Source organism: Pleurodeles waltl, chromosome 12 (genome assembly GCF_031143425.1).
Source record: "Pleurodeles waltl isolate 20211129_DDA chromosome 12, aPleWal1.hap1.20221129, whole genome shotgun sequence".
In the NCBI taxonomy this organism is placed as follows: domain Eukaryota; kingdom Metazoa; phylum Chordata; class Amphibia; order Caudata; family Salamandridae; genus Pleurodeles; species Pleurodeles waltl.
This window is the reverse complement of record NC_090451.1, coordinates 508,373,619-508,388,057: the sequence shown is the minus strand read 5'-3', so window position 1 is coordinate 508,388,057 and position 14,439 is coordinate 508,373,619. Positions and strand designations below refer to the sequence as shown.

At 44.8% G+C, this 14,439-nt stretch overlaps 1 protein-coding gene across 4 annotated transcripts in view; it reads right to left on the bottom strand.

Annotated features, from left to right (window-relative positions):
- The window catches only part of LOC138267998 (anillin-like), a 152,316-nt gene that overhangs the window by 51,010 nt on the left and 86,867 nt on the right, over positions 1-14,439 (bottom strand). For all 4 annotated transcript variants that reach the window (XM_069217302.1, XM_069217299.1, XM_069217301.1 and 1 more), the window contains exons 17-18: positions 6,109-6,157; positions 5,678-5,731 (exon numbers count right to left, since the gene is read on the bottom strand). In XM_069217302.1, coding sequence (XP_069073403.1) covers positions 5,678-5,731; positions 6,109-6,157 — 103 coding nt within the window. The remainder of the gene's footprint in view (positions 1-5,677; positions 5,732-6,108; positions 6,158-14,439) is intronic.

Sequence of the window (14,439 nt, the reverse complement as noted above, 5' to 3'; positions counted from 1 at the left end):
GGCGTCGGTCATTGGCAAGAATGCCACCCTAGACTATAACACCAGTTCGTAAGGGGAAAGGATGGTTTACAGCAGAGGAACTAATAGGGCTTATAGCTCACTCATGACACGAGCTGAGGCATACTGTTTTGAGTGTTATAAGACACAAAGGACAGCTGTGCATTGGCTTAAATGGCGTACACAATGAAATTGAGAACCAAATCTGGGCCCCACTGTGGCATCACAAAAGGTTTAGATGGAAAGAGATGGGCCGGAAAACACACAACAAGTGACTTAAACAAGGATGGTTGGTCCTGTAAACACAAAAAAGCCAAACGTTCCTACAAATAACCTCCAACAGTGTCCAAGGCACATCCTGGATGGGCTAAAGACAGTACACAAAGCAAAACATCCAACAACATTCCCTGTAATGGGTCTGTATGGTGGGAATGACATAGGACTATATTTATCCTAGTATTTGGCATAAACAGTTTTTGTAAGACGCTGAGATGCTAAAATGACACCCACTACTTCAGGAGGTATATGGAAAGCAGTCAATTGTTGCCATTCAGTGTCCACACATAGAAATTGAAACCTTAGATAGTATCTGACAGGTTCCCTTGGTGCGGAGCCCACTGAAATGTAAGAGCCTGCTGGTGGTGTTGATAACAGCGTGCAGGAGGCCAAGATATCACAGAGCTACTCTACCCCTCGGGATCGTAGTCCAAATGTCCTAGTCTTGTTAAGCTAGGGCAAAAGCTCAAAACTGCACACTATCAAGGATGGTGCCCATGAGAACCCTGAAGATGTTAAGAGGACTGCTGTCATCTGGAGGTGGTCTACGACTGACTGTGGCAAGCTGCCCTGTCGTCAACCTATAAATGGCTGCTGCAAGCACACCATCACTTTTGCGAACACTCAAGGTCACTGGTGAGGCTGAAGGGTAGCAAAGAGAACTGAAAATAGCATTGGCCCACCACACACTACAGGTATCGCCTTTGAGACTGCAGGGCGGGAATGTCAAAATAGGCATCCTACAGGTCAAAAACCACAATCCAGTTTTCTGGATCAAGAGCAGTTAAAACTTGGGTCAATGAGCACTGTTAATTGGTCCTTTTTCAGGAGGAAATTGAGAAGGTAAAGATGTATATTAGAATGAAGGCCTCTTTTCTTTTTTGGCACCAGGAAATATTGAGGTTAACATCCTGTTACCATTTCCAATGCTGGTATCCTCTACAAGGCTCATTTGTCCAAAAGAGGTCAGACCTCCTGGCACAGAATGGATAAGTGATCATCCAACAGCTGCTCGGATGGTGGAATACGCAGCAGTTCTGAAAGGGAATGGTATGGCATATCCTTGCTTGACTATTTCAAGCACCTACCTTTCTGATGTGATGCCCCATCACACCCTGAGGTAATATCTTACCCTGCGTCCAACATGGTGGCCATGTGCTGCGGAAGGCAAGTTAAAGCAGCTTGGCGGAAGTGCCAGAATTAGTAGGGAAACTAAGCAGTGCACTGCCCTGGAGGGCCTGAATATTGTAAGCTGGCTCTCTAACCCCATCCTCAAAAGGACTCTGGGTCTGTTGCTGTGGAGGTGGACCTTGGCGTTGTCTTTGCACCAAGCTCCTTCTGAAGCCTCGAAAGGGACACAACTCTAGGGGAAATTGCTGCACAGGTGCAGAAAGGCAGAGGGAAATGCACTGCGGTCCTGCTTTCCTTGAAGCACTCCAGGGCTGAGTCTGCTTTGTCTGTGAAGAGATGAATGCCATAAGGTGGCCTGCCCATCAGTGATACCTGAAAGTCACCGGAAAAGCCTGTAGATCTCATTCACATGTGACATGAAGTATCACACTGGTACAGGCTGCCCTTCCCAAACAGTCGGAGTTTTCCAACCCACCTTGGATGACTTATTTCACTACATCCTGACATTCATGAATGACCTGCACACGGTTGATGCAGTATTTATCAAGCACTGTCAGCAAGGTCTTGCTGACCATAAAGCATCAGAGTATCATTGCAGTAGGTAGCTGGCATTCACAGAATGAAGGGAGAGACTAGTTGAGAAAAACATACCCTTCCCAAATTCCTCCATAGGTTTTCATTCTTCATAAGGAGGTGAAGTGGGGAAATGAGTTAGGGTTCAGTTTTCTGGTGGATGCCTGGACCACAAAACTTTCAGGCATAGAATGTCGTTTAAGAAAAGGCAGGACATCAGATGCGTATCTGTGCCTTCTGGCCACTTGCCTATTTACCAGTGGACAAGAACAAGATTTGGCCAAAGTGCCCATTAGTGTGTCCGTTGGGGCTTCATGGAAGAGAAGTGGTTCTGTGGAATCCTGACCAGGCAGCAGGACTTTGATCAAGCCACTGGCCTCTATCTCAGTTGGGAGCTCCAGGTCTGATACTTAGCATTTTTCAGTGGTTATTTGCCATGCTGCTCAACTCCTATTCAGAAGGACTGCAGGGAGAAATCAACCCAGTGCTCTGGGGGGTAGGGGGATGTCCAGCCTACTAAGGTCCATATAAAGATTATCATGATAGTGGGGTGCATCATTCCCGTCATCTGTAGTGTCATCCTGACTATGTTCAATGTCTGAGCCAAAAGTAATCGCAAACATTTGTTGGTTTGTTATGTGTAAAACAGTGTTCTGTCAACCAAACTGTGACGGAACTGAGCACTCCAAAAAGGGGGGGAGGGGGGGGGGGTGTGTGGGTGTGTAGGCTGGGGGAAGGGAGCAACTTAGGCAGAGTTAGTGTTAGGTTTGTCGGACAGTCTGATAAGATAATAGGTTCCTCTTCTGCCATCAGCTGAGCCAGAGCCACTGTTGATGCACCGGGGATCGGAGGGTAGCAGTTTCTGGTGGGCAATGGCTGTGAAATCTGTGCTGACCTTACAGTTCAATCAATTGGTACAGACACTGTTGAGGATGAATCTGTCCATTGTATTATGACTGGCCTTTGAGGTCAAAGGTATGCTGGAGGGTGCCAATGACCCACAACGTATCTTCTCTGAAGGCCTGCATTTGTTCGGTGTCGCTGATGGACCCAAAAACTCGAGGTGCAATGGGACAAGTTGCCTAATCATTTCTTCAGTAAGAGACAGACCGGGAGGCACCTTGACATCTCCATGATGTCTCCAGACAATAGTGACTGGATAAGGGAGAATCCCACTTCTGCGTTTTTTTTTTTGTTTTTGTTTTTTAAACACTTCAACATACCTCGCTATGTGGTGTATGAGGACTATCTTTCGTGGGATCGACCTCAAGGATGGACGACTTTGACTAAAATGGCCCTTACATGCCTTCTGACGGTTTTGGGTGACGAAGGGCTTGGCTTCATAGTTCGCTTAGAGTTCATATGGGCGCAGGTCTCGCAAGCCATGTCATGTGAGGATCCTAAGCATGAAAGACATACCTAGTGGGGATCTGTCAGACATCTGCTTGTGACAGTCTCTACTAGGTTTAAACCCTGTAGCTTTCAGGAGGGTAGACATTTAAAATATTTTGAAGAAAGTTAAAAACACATGAAATAAGCTGGGGGCAAGCTCCTGATCGACATCTGAAGACGCAGAAATTAAGGAACTGAACACCCCTTAACATAAGTGGCACACGCATGTGGCTCCAGCGTCACTTCCAGGCTGGATGAATTCGACATGGAGGTGCACGATTGGAAAAACTCTGAAAGAAATCTCCAGATTCAATCTGACACCTGAGGGTATTCAGATGGCGAGGGATCTGGAATTAGAAATATCCATCACAACAATGCTGCAATCTCAAATGCATGCACACAATTCTAAAATGAGCAGATCGTTTGACGAAGTGTGGAAAGTAGTTGTTGTCTAAGGACATTGTGTATACATAGATAAAAACATCACCTCTAAATGGCATGCAGCTGTGGATTAATGCCAACTAACTGGTTCTGAACTGGATGACGGTAGGGACTATATCAGAAGGTACTTCAGACTTCCACATTGCCTAACATGGCTTACCTGTCCAACAGCAGTCACAAAGACAAATTAAAGAAGGCAACAGAAAAGTGTTTTACTGTACCACAACACCCTGAAGGAAGATGGTAGCGAATAGGAGTACATGATGAGACGCAATAAACCACACAAGATCTAGTATGCCCTTATGGCCAAGAACCAAAAGGACCTTAAAAGAATTATAAAATTCATAACTGCAGCCTTCTTTAGTAATGCATATATCTGGCAGAGAAAGGGGGGGGGGGGGGGGGGGGTTATTCTAGGAACAAAAGATCTAATCAGCCTCCCTAAATTGATCAAAAATGGGTCTGGAGAACATATCACCATAGAGGTAGTCCTAGTATTAAACCCATGAACTAACCACCCAATCACAGATGCACACTTCAACAAGTAAATACCTAAAACATCTGAAGAGTCCCAAAAATACAAAGAAACAATTGTAACTCAAACACCATAGCATAAGTGGTGGAAACCCCACAGACGGGTATCTAAACCAATCATACCGGCAAATCCCCAGAGCATCCTCTTGGACAAACAGCCCATAAAAGAGTAATCTATATAAATGAGGACTCAATGAAGAGTAGGAAGAGTCCAGGCTCTCCTAATGAACAGCTGTTGAGCAGGGATGGGAACCAACAGTATTCGTTAACACCCAATGCTCTTTGCTTTGCACATGAAAATGCATGGCTTCTACTTTTCTTCTGATCATCCACACTACTACTTATAGAATACGTAAGTACTCTGTATCATTTTGGCTGCACACTTATCAGAACTGTCCCACGTGCCCATAGCCTGCAGTAACCTGCCCTGATTAAGTTCCATTGCCAGAAGCCCCTGTGGATGGAGCACTAGCCCAAACAATGGGCATAACCATTCTGCATGCACAACCCACATTTCAACAAGGAAGAAACCCTGCAATTCCTCCACAGCAATTCAGAGACAACATTTCTTACCTCGTGCGCCTTTTTTGGTCCCAATCCCAACAACCCCCAACCCACCAACCACCTCCCCACCCTCCCAAACAAACCTTACCCCAAGAAAAAAAAGGTCATACATCTTAGGATGACAAATGATTATATTCTAAAAGAAACTATAACATTGGCACTGGGGACACCAGTAAGCTTACTTACCCTTCTCTATAGGAATGCCACCTACCCAGGATTTCAGCTAAATAAATTCAGGGACATTAGCAATTGCAAAATGACAAGCATGCACAATATTTTTTCTCGAAAGCATTTAAGACAGTTTGCTTGCCCAATCAAAATGTCCTTTTAACTGACCCTTAGGACAATATTGAAATCTAGCCACAAATACGTTTGCAAAGAGTTTCCCAATTGTATTCCAAAAGAACCAAAGTTGAAGCAATCTGTGTGAATTTGTCTATGACAGCACAGGTAGTGATGTGCTCGGCTATGAAACCTGCAGACTAACCATAAAGAAGGTAAAGTAAAAAAAAATCAAATTGTATTTACTCTGCTGGTAAATGGAAGCCTTACCAAACGTTACCTTCCTTCAAACTCTGAAACTGCTTAGAGCAACACTTTAATTTTTATAGCGATAATGTTCAATATGTATGTTAGGCTACACTGACTACAGAACCTTATAGTAAAAAGAAACAATGATGGACATTGATCACTTTCAACCAAATCGGATGGACATTAATCCCTTTTAACTCAATAAGTGTCTCCTACACTTCCCTGAAGAAGACCTCACCTTGGATCTGGAAGATTTGCGTTTGTCGATTGTTGTTGTAACTCCATTCTGTGTCTGAAATTAACATAATATAAAGTATCTTAGCTACCAGGTCCATTAGATTAATCATATTGTTCACAGCGATCAGGGAGAGAGGGGCAGAATATTTAATTTTAATCTGAAAGTGGCACATACACAAAATGTAAAACCTTTTTTTTTTAGTGTCTCAGTTAACCAAGAAGCTTGAGAATGCTGTCCTATTCCATTGTGGCAATGAATTCAGTTAACACTAAAGCTTTGCATTTAGTCCATCTCTAGGACTCCAGAAGCCCAGCTCTAAAACTGACACATCAGGAACATGGCCTAAAGAACTGCATAATACACTTGAATGAAGAACAATATCAGGACATACACTCCAAGCTCAATGCACGAGGTCCATTGACCATACTCACCAGACTGTAAACCTCAATGTCTATTTCAAAGGTAGACGCAGTGTCGTTTCTGCAAAAGGGTAAAGAAGCATACATATAAAACAATTATAAAGAAAACTATCTCTATTCTGAGAACAACCACAAGGCCTGCAAATAGTTTCACAGCAGATTGAAACCAGAGTTGCTATTTCTGCAATTTTAAGATTACTGGATGCCATTGCACCAAAAGCTAGTCATCCCCTACTTCTAAACCCACAGTTAAAACCCAGACTCTATAAAAATATCAAGAGGATAAAGATTAAGGAAATAGAGTAAGCTTCAAAAACCTCATGCTGAAATATACGACTCTAGTGAGACAGCATATGCTTATAAACCCAAAAAGAGGAAATGCTCATTTTATCAAGGTTTAGTGAAATTGACAAACATAGCTGAACATCCATATGTCTGGCAATTCCTGTAGCTGCCCATCTGCAGCCAAACAGTTAAAATAAATCTCTTCTTCAGGCCAAGTGATTAGGAAATAAAAAACTCTCCAGAAGAGGAATTCTCCACTCAAATGACCATCCGTATTGAAGGCAAAACATAGGCACTGAAGAAAAAGTTATTTTTCTTTGGTAACAGTCCTTCTGGAAGATACTCTACCTCCAGATTCCTCACCTGTTTTAATATCTCAATATGCCAGACTGGATTCAGAATCCTTTCATAGTTCACTGCAGGAAGCCAGGCCTTTTGCTGACTGTCTCCTCCCCCCCTACACTTTTTGCCCCCATTTGAAATGTTACATGCTGGTTTTCAACTCCGACAGTGCACTGAAGCCTGCTAACCAGGCTCTTGTGTCAGTGTTCTTTCCTGTAAAACCGAAATACTAAATTGTGTACAACTGGCTCTTGGCACCCCTGCAAGTCCAGAGTTAATGGTAATCCTTGTCCGTAGGGCATGGTTCCTAAAGAGGGTCCCTCAGGGCTGTAAGCATGTATCATGCCACTATTAGGGACCCCATACAAATTAAATGCAGACTGCCACTGCAGGCTGCATGTCATGGTGCAAACCATGAAAGAAAACATGACATGGAACACTCATTGCCAAATGACACTGCATCTAACACATTCAAGACACCCCTACAGTAGGCCTTAAAGCCCCAAGGCAGGGTGCGTTATATTTTGTGTCAAGACATATCTGCATGAGCAAATATGCCACTCTGATGTCTAATTCTATTACTAGATATTAGAAGTGAACAGGGAAGCCATCTTAAGGTATGCACTGGTCATTACGAGTTACCCAGCTACATAATGGCTTCACTGAAACATAAGGCGTTTCGTATCAAATGCCTCATCTTAATAAATCCATACTTATGCCAGTACTGGATTTATATGATATGCACAGGTGTCCCCTGAAAAACTACTAGTCAACTAGTGTGTTGGCTGACTGGTATCAATCAGCCTGTCACCACAGATGAGTTTCAGACCCCCCCCTGGAAGTGAGAGCCCTCACTCTCAAGGGTCAGAAACAATGTCTGCTCCAGTGGAGGCTGTTTTCACCACTTCCAGCAGGATGGCTAGTAAACCTGCATACCAAGGTCATAGACTTCAAAGTCTCTACCACCTTTAATACACTGCCTTGCTTTCCCAGACATGGTAGATGTCACCCCCTGCCCCGAGGGCCATTTGGCACCAGGACAGGCGGAAAATTAGCTAAGCAAGTATGCATGTTGCACTACCAGGCTAATCACACCCCTAAGGTAGGCTGTCTGATGTGCTCCAATCTGGGACAGGTTATGCCCACTCTGGGACAGGTTATGCCGACTCCCCACAGGAAGTGGTCATATAGGAGGTGTAGTCACCCAGGGGTAAGTAACCCTTTGGCTACTACTAGCCTACACTCCACTAAATGTCCACAAATTGACTATTTAGGTGCCCCCCTGACACCAGCAACTCAGATTTGTCTGACTGAATGCGGTCAAAGAAAAGCTGACCAGCACGAGATCTGAGGACCAGCCTGGACCATTGGTTCCAAACCCTGACTACCTGCTGTCCAGACAATCGCTTGGACCCGAATCGTCCTGCAGCTGTGCATCTCCCAAAAGCCTTTGAGGACTGCCAGCACTTCGTAAACCAGCCAGCATCTCTCTATGAGTGTAGGAATCGATTACCTGCAACCCACAGGCACCAACCGCAATGTACAGTCCACCGATCTCCAGACCACAGGGCTTAACGAGACAGCAACCACACAGGAGGGAGGTCACCATGCTCCAGGAGGAAAGACCAGTCTCCCCATGAAGTTCGGTGATGCAAGACCACCAGGAGTCACCCTGCACCAATACCCAGCGTACCAGAGTTGTTGCAAGCACCAAGGCTTGTTTGTGTCTGGGCCAGACACCACTGCTGCGAAAAGATGACCTGCACCCAAGGAACGATACAAAGAGGCTGCCCACAAGAGCAGCCCAGCTGTCTGTATTCCTTCCCCTTCTGCAGGTCTAACAAAACACTGAGCACCTTCGATGCAAAGGACCTGCCGACCAACACCTTCTGCACCTGAGAACCCTGGTCCATGACTATCGACAAAGCCTCCTTACTCCCAGGACCCTCACAAGCTAAGACCCCTGTTGGGAGCTCCCACACTTGTCCACAAGTCCCCTTCTGCAGCATGTTTCTAGGTGCCCCCCCCCTTCCCTCCCCTTATGCAGTGCGCAAGGTACCTAACCTGTCCAGCACCTCTGCAACCAGACATCCCAGGGCACGAAAACCAATCTGCTGTTGTTTCTTGTGACCTTCCTCCTCTAGCACCCTAGGACCTAAAGGGGACTCCGAGATACTATTGCAAGTACCTGTATGCAGTACATGTTCTTCCACTGAAAAGCATTACAGCGTAAGAGCACATTTGTGTGATTAACTTAACACTCTGTGCAAAGTATTATTTTGAACAGTAATTACCTAATGCTGAAGACTTTTGATGTCTAAAAATATAAAATGCTGTATTTTTTTTTAAACTGGTCTCGAGTTTCTTGAGTGTGTCTCATTTGACTGTGTTCAACAAATGCTTAGCACTACCCTCTGATAAGCCTAAACTGCTCCCCCACACTACCACAAAAGAGAGCATTTAGGGTTATTACTTCAACCCCTATCAACCAATAAAGTTCCCAGGTAGTATCTGCATAGTGAACCCCTACATTGGTACACTACATAGATAGCCAGCTTCCTACATTCACCTACTGCCTTGCCCTCTGTGGTGTCTACATACGTCTTGAACTTATATTAAGAGCCAGCCTCTGCAGCACAGTTAATATAGTAACTGACTGACCAGGGTTCAGGGGGGGTATAGTACCACTTCCTCCTTGGTGGAACATGGTGGAGGGTTGAGCGAGGGAACATTGATGGACTGATTCAGGTAGAAAGTGGTCACCCCCTTAAGCAAGAAAGTCGCTTTAATCCTCAGGACCAGTTTGTCTGGGAACAGTCAAATAAAAGGCAGGCAGAGACCGTTTCTGCAGCTTACCGACATTGCTGAGGTAATGGCCACAAAAAAAAAACCAGTCTTAAAAGGTCAACAAATGTAACCGAGCCGCTTTTAAAACATGAGGCCCAAATTCAAACCCCATTGAGGCATAACAAAAAGGTGTATGGAGAAACACGCCAGTCCCTTCAGAAATCTGATGACAAGCAGACTTGAACGAAGAAGGCTGGTCAGCGAGGCAAAGAAATGCAGAAAGAGCAGCACAGTAGCCCTTGACCATGCCCACTATGCAACCCTGCTGCTCTAGGGAGAGGGCAGTGCACAGTACAGCGGATAAATGTATCTTGAGCTTAAACAGAGCAACAAAACTGTTCCAACTCCCCATGTAGACAGACTTTGTGGTGTGGAGACGCGCTAACAGAATGACATTGATCACCACCAGAAAGAAGTAGGAGCTTAGATGTCTCCTGAATCTCCAGGTATGAAGGTTTGAGTGCAGAACCGAGCCTTCCGATTACAAGAAGAGATCTGTCCGGAGAGGTCAACATAGCAGGGAACACAGAGTCTATTGAAGCCTGCTTACTAAACCCTCCTTTGGCCATTTAGGGGCAATCAGAATGACTTGGGCCTGGCTCTAGGCAATCTTCATCAGAACCGGAGGAAACAAGGTATGGGAGGAAACATGCTGTGATGTGGATATTCCACCACCAAGATAACCCACCTCAGACCCCCAACAAGGTATCCTGAAATGGATAATGGAGGGAGCAGAGCTGTGGGTTTTGTGTATTCTTACAAATGTCGAAAAGATCCACCTGGTGAGTGCCCCACTGGGCAAAGATCTTTTGGCCTTTCTGTAGATGGAGGCTCCAATTGTGGTCAGGATGATTACATTGATTCAGAGTGTTGGCTCTGATGTTCATAGAGCCGTCCAGATGGGTGGTGACTAGCCAGATTCCACATCAGAATGCCCAAGCCAGAGTCTCAATACTTATGGTATGAAAGTGATTCCTCCCCCCCCCCACCCTGCACTTTTCTTCAATAGTCCAGACCTTTGAACTCCAGCACCTCCAGATACACACCTAACCCTAGTGTGGATGCTTCTCTCACCACTGTAGTCACTGCTGGAAGGGGGAAAACACATTTAATATGACAGATGCTCATCTACCAGCCCTCAGCTCAGGTTCACTGCAGAGACCTGGGAGATAGTAATGGTGTCCAACAGCTCACTCCTGTGCTGGAATTAATGCTGATGGAGGCACTACAAGGGAGTCTTCAGGTGCAAGCTTTTGTACGTAACCAGCAGGGTGAAAGAAGCCACCAGTCTTATCAGACAAATAACCATCAGTATTGGAACTCGATCCTGCGGCCGGAATGTCCAAATCATAAAGCATAACGTTAAGCATAGCGTGGGGAAAAGGAAAGGCTTTCAAAGATGTTGGGCCCAATTCACAAACTGCATTTTGTTATACATGAAGTAACACTACAGTAGTATTACTTATGTACTACAAAATGCTATTAGCTAACCTAATAGCACAGACCTCAGCTACTCGAAAGATCACCGCACACCTAAGCCAATGCATTAGTAGTACATTTGGGAGGGACAGTAGGGAGTGGCTTGAAATGCTGGAAATTTTACTACAAAATGGGAGGGGATTTGGAAGAGACACTCAACTACAAACAAAACCCACCCACAAATCAGTAAGCACATTTCTATTCACAAACTACACTTCTAAAGTTACTACAGCCCAAAGGGTAACAAAACTGTAGTAAATATACTTCAGACCAATCTTGGAGTAAGTCAAACACCACACTTGACCATTTACAGCTACTAGAACACACTCTCACTGAAATCAATGCAGGCAGGACTTAAAATAAAACCCCATAGAAATAATGTAAAGTAAATAAATATTCTTTTAAAGTTAAAAAATACACAATTATTGAATAATATAAAGTGCAATAACCTTGGTAAATAATTACAAATGTAAATTAGTTCTACACAACATTTATCGTATGAGTTTTAAATTCACAATCAATATTTTCAATTATTTTACATTTATGAGCTATTTTGTTTTTAAGAAAAAAGAACTTTATTTTTTGTCTGTACTTTGCATTAGTGTGATCTCTGCCATGGTGGTGGTGACCTCCACCTACATGTAAAATGGCAATAATAGTTTTATACTTCTAGATCTAGATCCTGCTGTAGGCGCCTCTCCAGCTGGCTGCGGCATGCCAGTCAACACTTGGGTATAAATCTAAACTCTGAAGTGGTGGTTAGCCACAAAGTGTAGATTTACAGCTCGATGAAGTACCAAATATACTTCAGTAAATCTATACTTCTATATTTTTCTTTGTGAATAGAGCCCTTTGTGTCCAGGATTGCCCCATCAACAAAAGGCCATGAGAGTGCTCCATGCAACACACTGGTGAAAACCCCCAAATCGAATGGCAGGGATGGTGTTCCCTGTAGGTGACCCAAAATCGGTGATACAATGCCTCTGAGCAGTCAGTAGTCTAAGTGTAGAACACTATCATTTCTGACCGTCTCAGATGTGCTGCAACACTTGATATCACCTTAGTTAAGAACCAGGGTTTCGATGTTAGGATTCATACACTCCCAGTTCATAGTACTCCTGTTTGGACTACAACAAAACACAGTTACCACCTGTGCAATTGGAAGACCACTACACTGTAATATATGTCCTGCAAGTCAAGGAACAACAACCAATATTCTGCTTTCAGCATCAGAATAGTTAGTCAAAGACAGCATTTTCAACTTTTCCGTGTGCTGGATAAAGTTTAAAAAGTAAAAAATCCTGATGGTCTAGGCCCAGACAAAAAACACCATCTTTCTTGGAAACCACAACCATTTCTCTTTTCTGAAGTAGGGTACCACCTCCTACTTCAAGATCTGAAGGTGATTGTGGAAGGAGTGGGTGGGAGTGTTCTGGGAAGGAGCCTTTTGCAAGAGTAAGGCGTAGCCCCATTCTATAATTTGTGGACTAGTCCAAAGTTATAGCTTTCCAGGCTTGTAGAATGGGAGGATACCCACCCCAAACAGCTAAACATGCACCTTTAAAGGTAAGATAAAGTAGCTCTAACAAAGAAGAGTAGGAGGAGGGATAGCTATTGGTCCCTTTTCCTTTGCCCCTTCCTCAATTATTGCAAAAGCTGATTCGGCTGTTAGACCAGCTGGGAAGGCCGAAGCTGATGACAGGCAAATACATTAGAGAAATCCCAAAACATACAAAATTAATTCTAGTCACAGGTGGGGAACTGACATCACACAGAGCAGGTAGTAGCCCTGCCTGCCTTAACCGCAGAGTGAGGGTTGTACCTAATCAGACAAGGACATCAAAGGACATGTACATGAGACTTACCTGAAAGTCTCCTAAAAAAGTCAGTCTAAGCTATGCATGCAGTCTCAGGGCTATGGAGAAGCTCATCGCCCTGACCAGTGAATCCAGTGTCTAAGCCAGAACTGCAGAATCTGCCCCAAAGCAGTCACATTCACCTCTCCAAAGTGGTCTTACATGTGGTCCAGTAGACTTGTTTCCCCATCTTCCATAAGGCATGAGTATATCTGGCAAACAGGTAGGTTTCTTTAATTAATCTGAGGGCTAAGCTGCTGGCTGAAAAAAACTCTTGCCTACAGCCTCCAATTTTTTTGGACTTCCCACCACTGGGAACACCGCCATATTTTGTACAAGAAGAAGCTTGCATCATCAAACTTTCTGGTGAGGGGTGGGCAGAACAGAAGACAGATTCACCTGGAGTGGGACTGTACAGCATGGGAATTAGCAGTTTCACAGATGGCGGTAAAGATGGTCTCAAGTAAAGATTTATTGAAGAGCAGTACGGTTCCAAAGCCAGAGAGGCAGCAGGCTGCAAGACCTCATAGTTTGATCTGGTCTCCATTATGGGCAGGACCAGTTCTAAGACCTCTGCTGCTTTCCTTACAGCCACGTGAAAGGAACTGACTTTCAGAGGAGCAGGGCATTCTATCTCAGGCTCAAGAGGTGTATCAGCCACTAGCATTCTGGAGAACCAGATAGTAGGCAGTGTTTGAGGGCCGTGGGGAAGAATATTTGCTGCCTCGCTGCTATTATCATGTATGGCTGAGTACGGCATTGGGATGGGGTCTGAATCTGATCAAAGAGTTCCTCCATAGCCTGCCAATAGCTTTGGTTTGGTATGGGCTGGAGATGAGGCATCAATGTGTGCCTGGCTTTCTGTGCCAATATCTTGGCATCTCTTCCCACTGATGGAAGACCACTGTGGTTCTTGAATGCTCCTGTGGAGGACCAGGCACTGAAGGTGGCAACTGTGGCAGGAAGTCGTTAACACTTTGAGCTGGCATCAGTGCTTGAAAGGCCACTGGCAAAAGGCTCAGTGCTGGGATCGGTGCTTGCAAGGCCACTGGCAAAAGGCTCAGTGCTGGGATGGACCCATCCTGGCAGGAGGCATTTTCTGAAGGAGAGCCTAGGGATCAGATGGAGTTAACAACGACCAGCTTGCGGAAACCCAAATTGAACCTAAAACCAACCTATGGTACCAGAAAGCATGCCTGAGGAAACTGCAGCCTACCTGAAGAATGGCATCAAAGCATCGAGAATTTAAGCTGGGTCAGCTCTGAGCTGGGGACTCATGGCAAGCACCAGAGTAGTTGCCGCTGCCAAAGGGAGCCCCTCGGGCAGAGTGATGTCCTCAAGCTCCAGCTGAGAGGAAGACTCCACATCAAGATGATCTACATCGATGATGAGGGGTATCCTCATCCCCACTTCGCTTCTTGTGCTTCCTCTACATTTCTTCATATGACTTCAAGCAGAATGACACTTCAAGGGAGACCTTGACTAGCATAGGGCCATATATTTATCAAGGATGTAGGCCATAAAATCTGGCCTT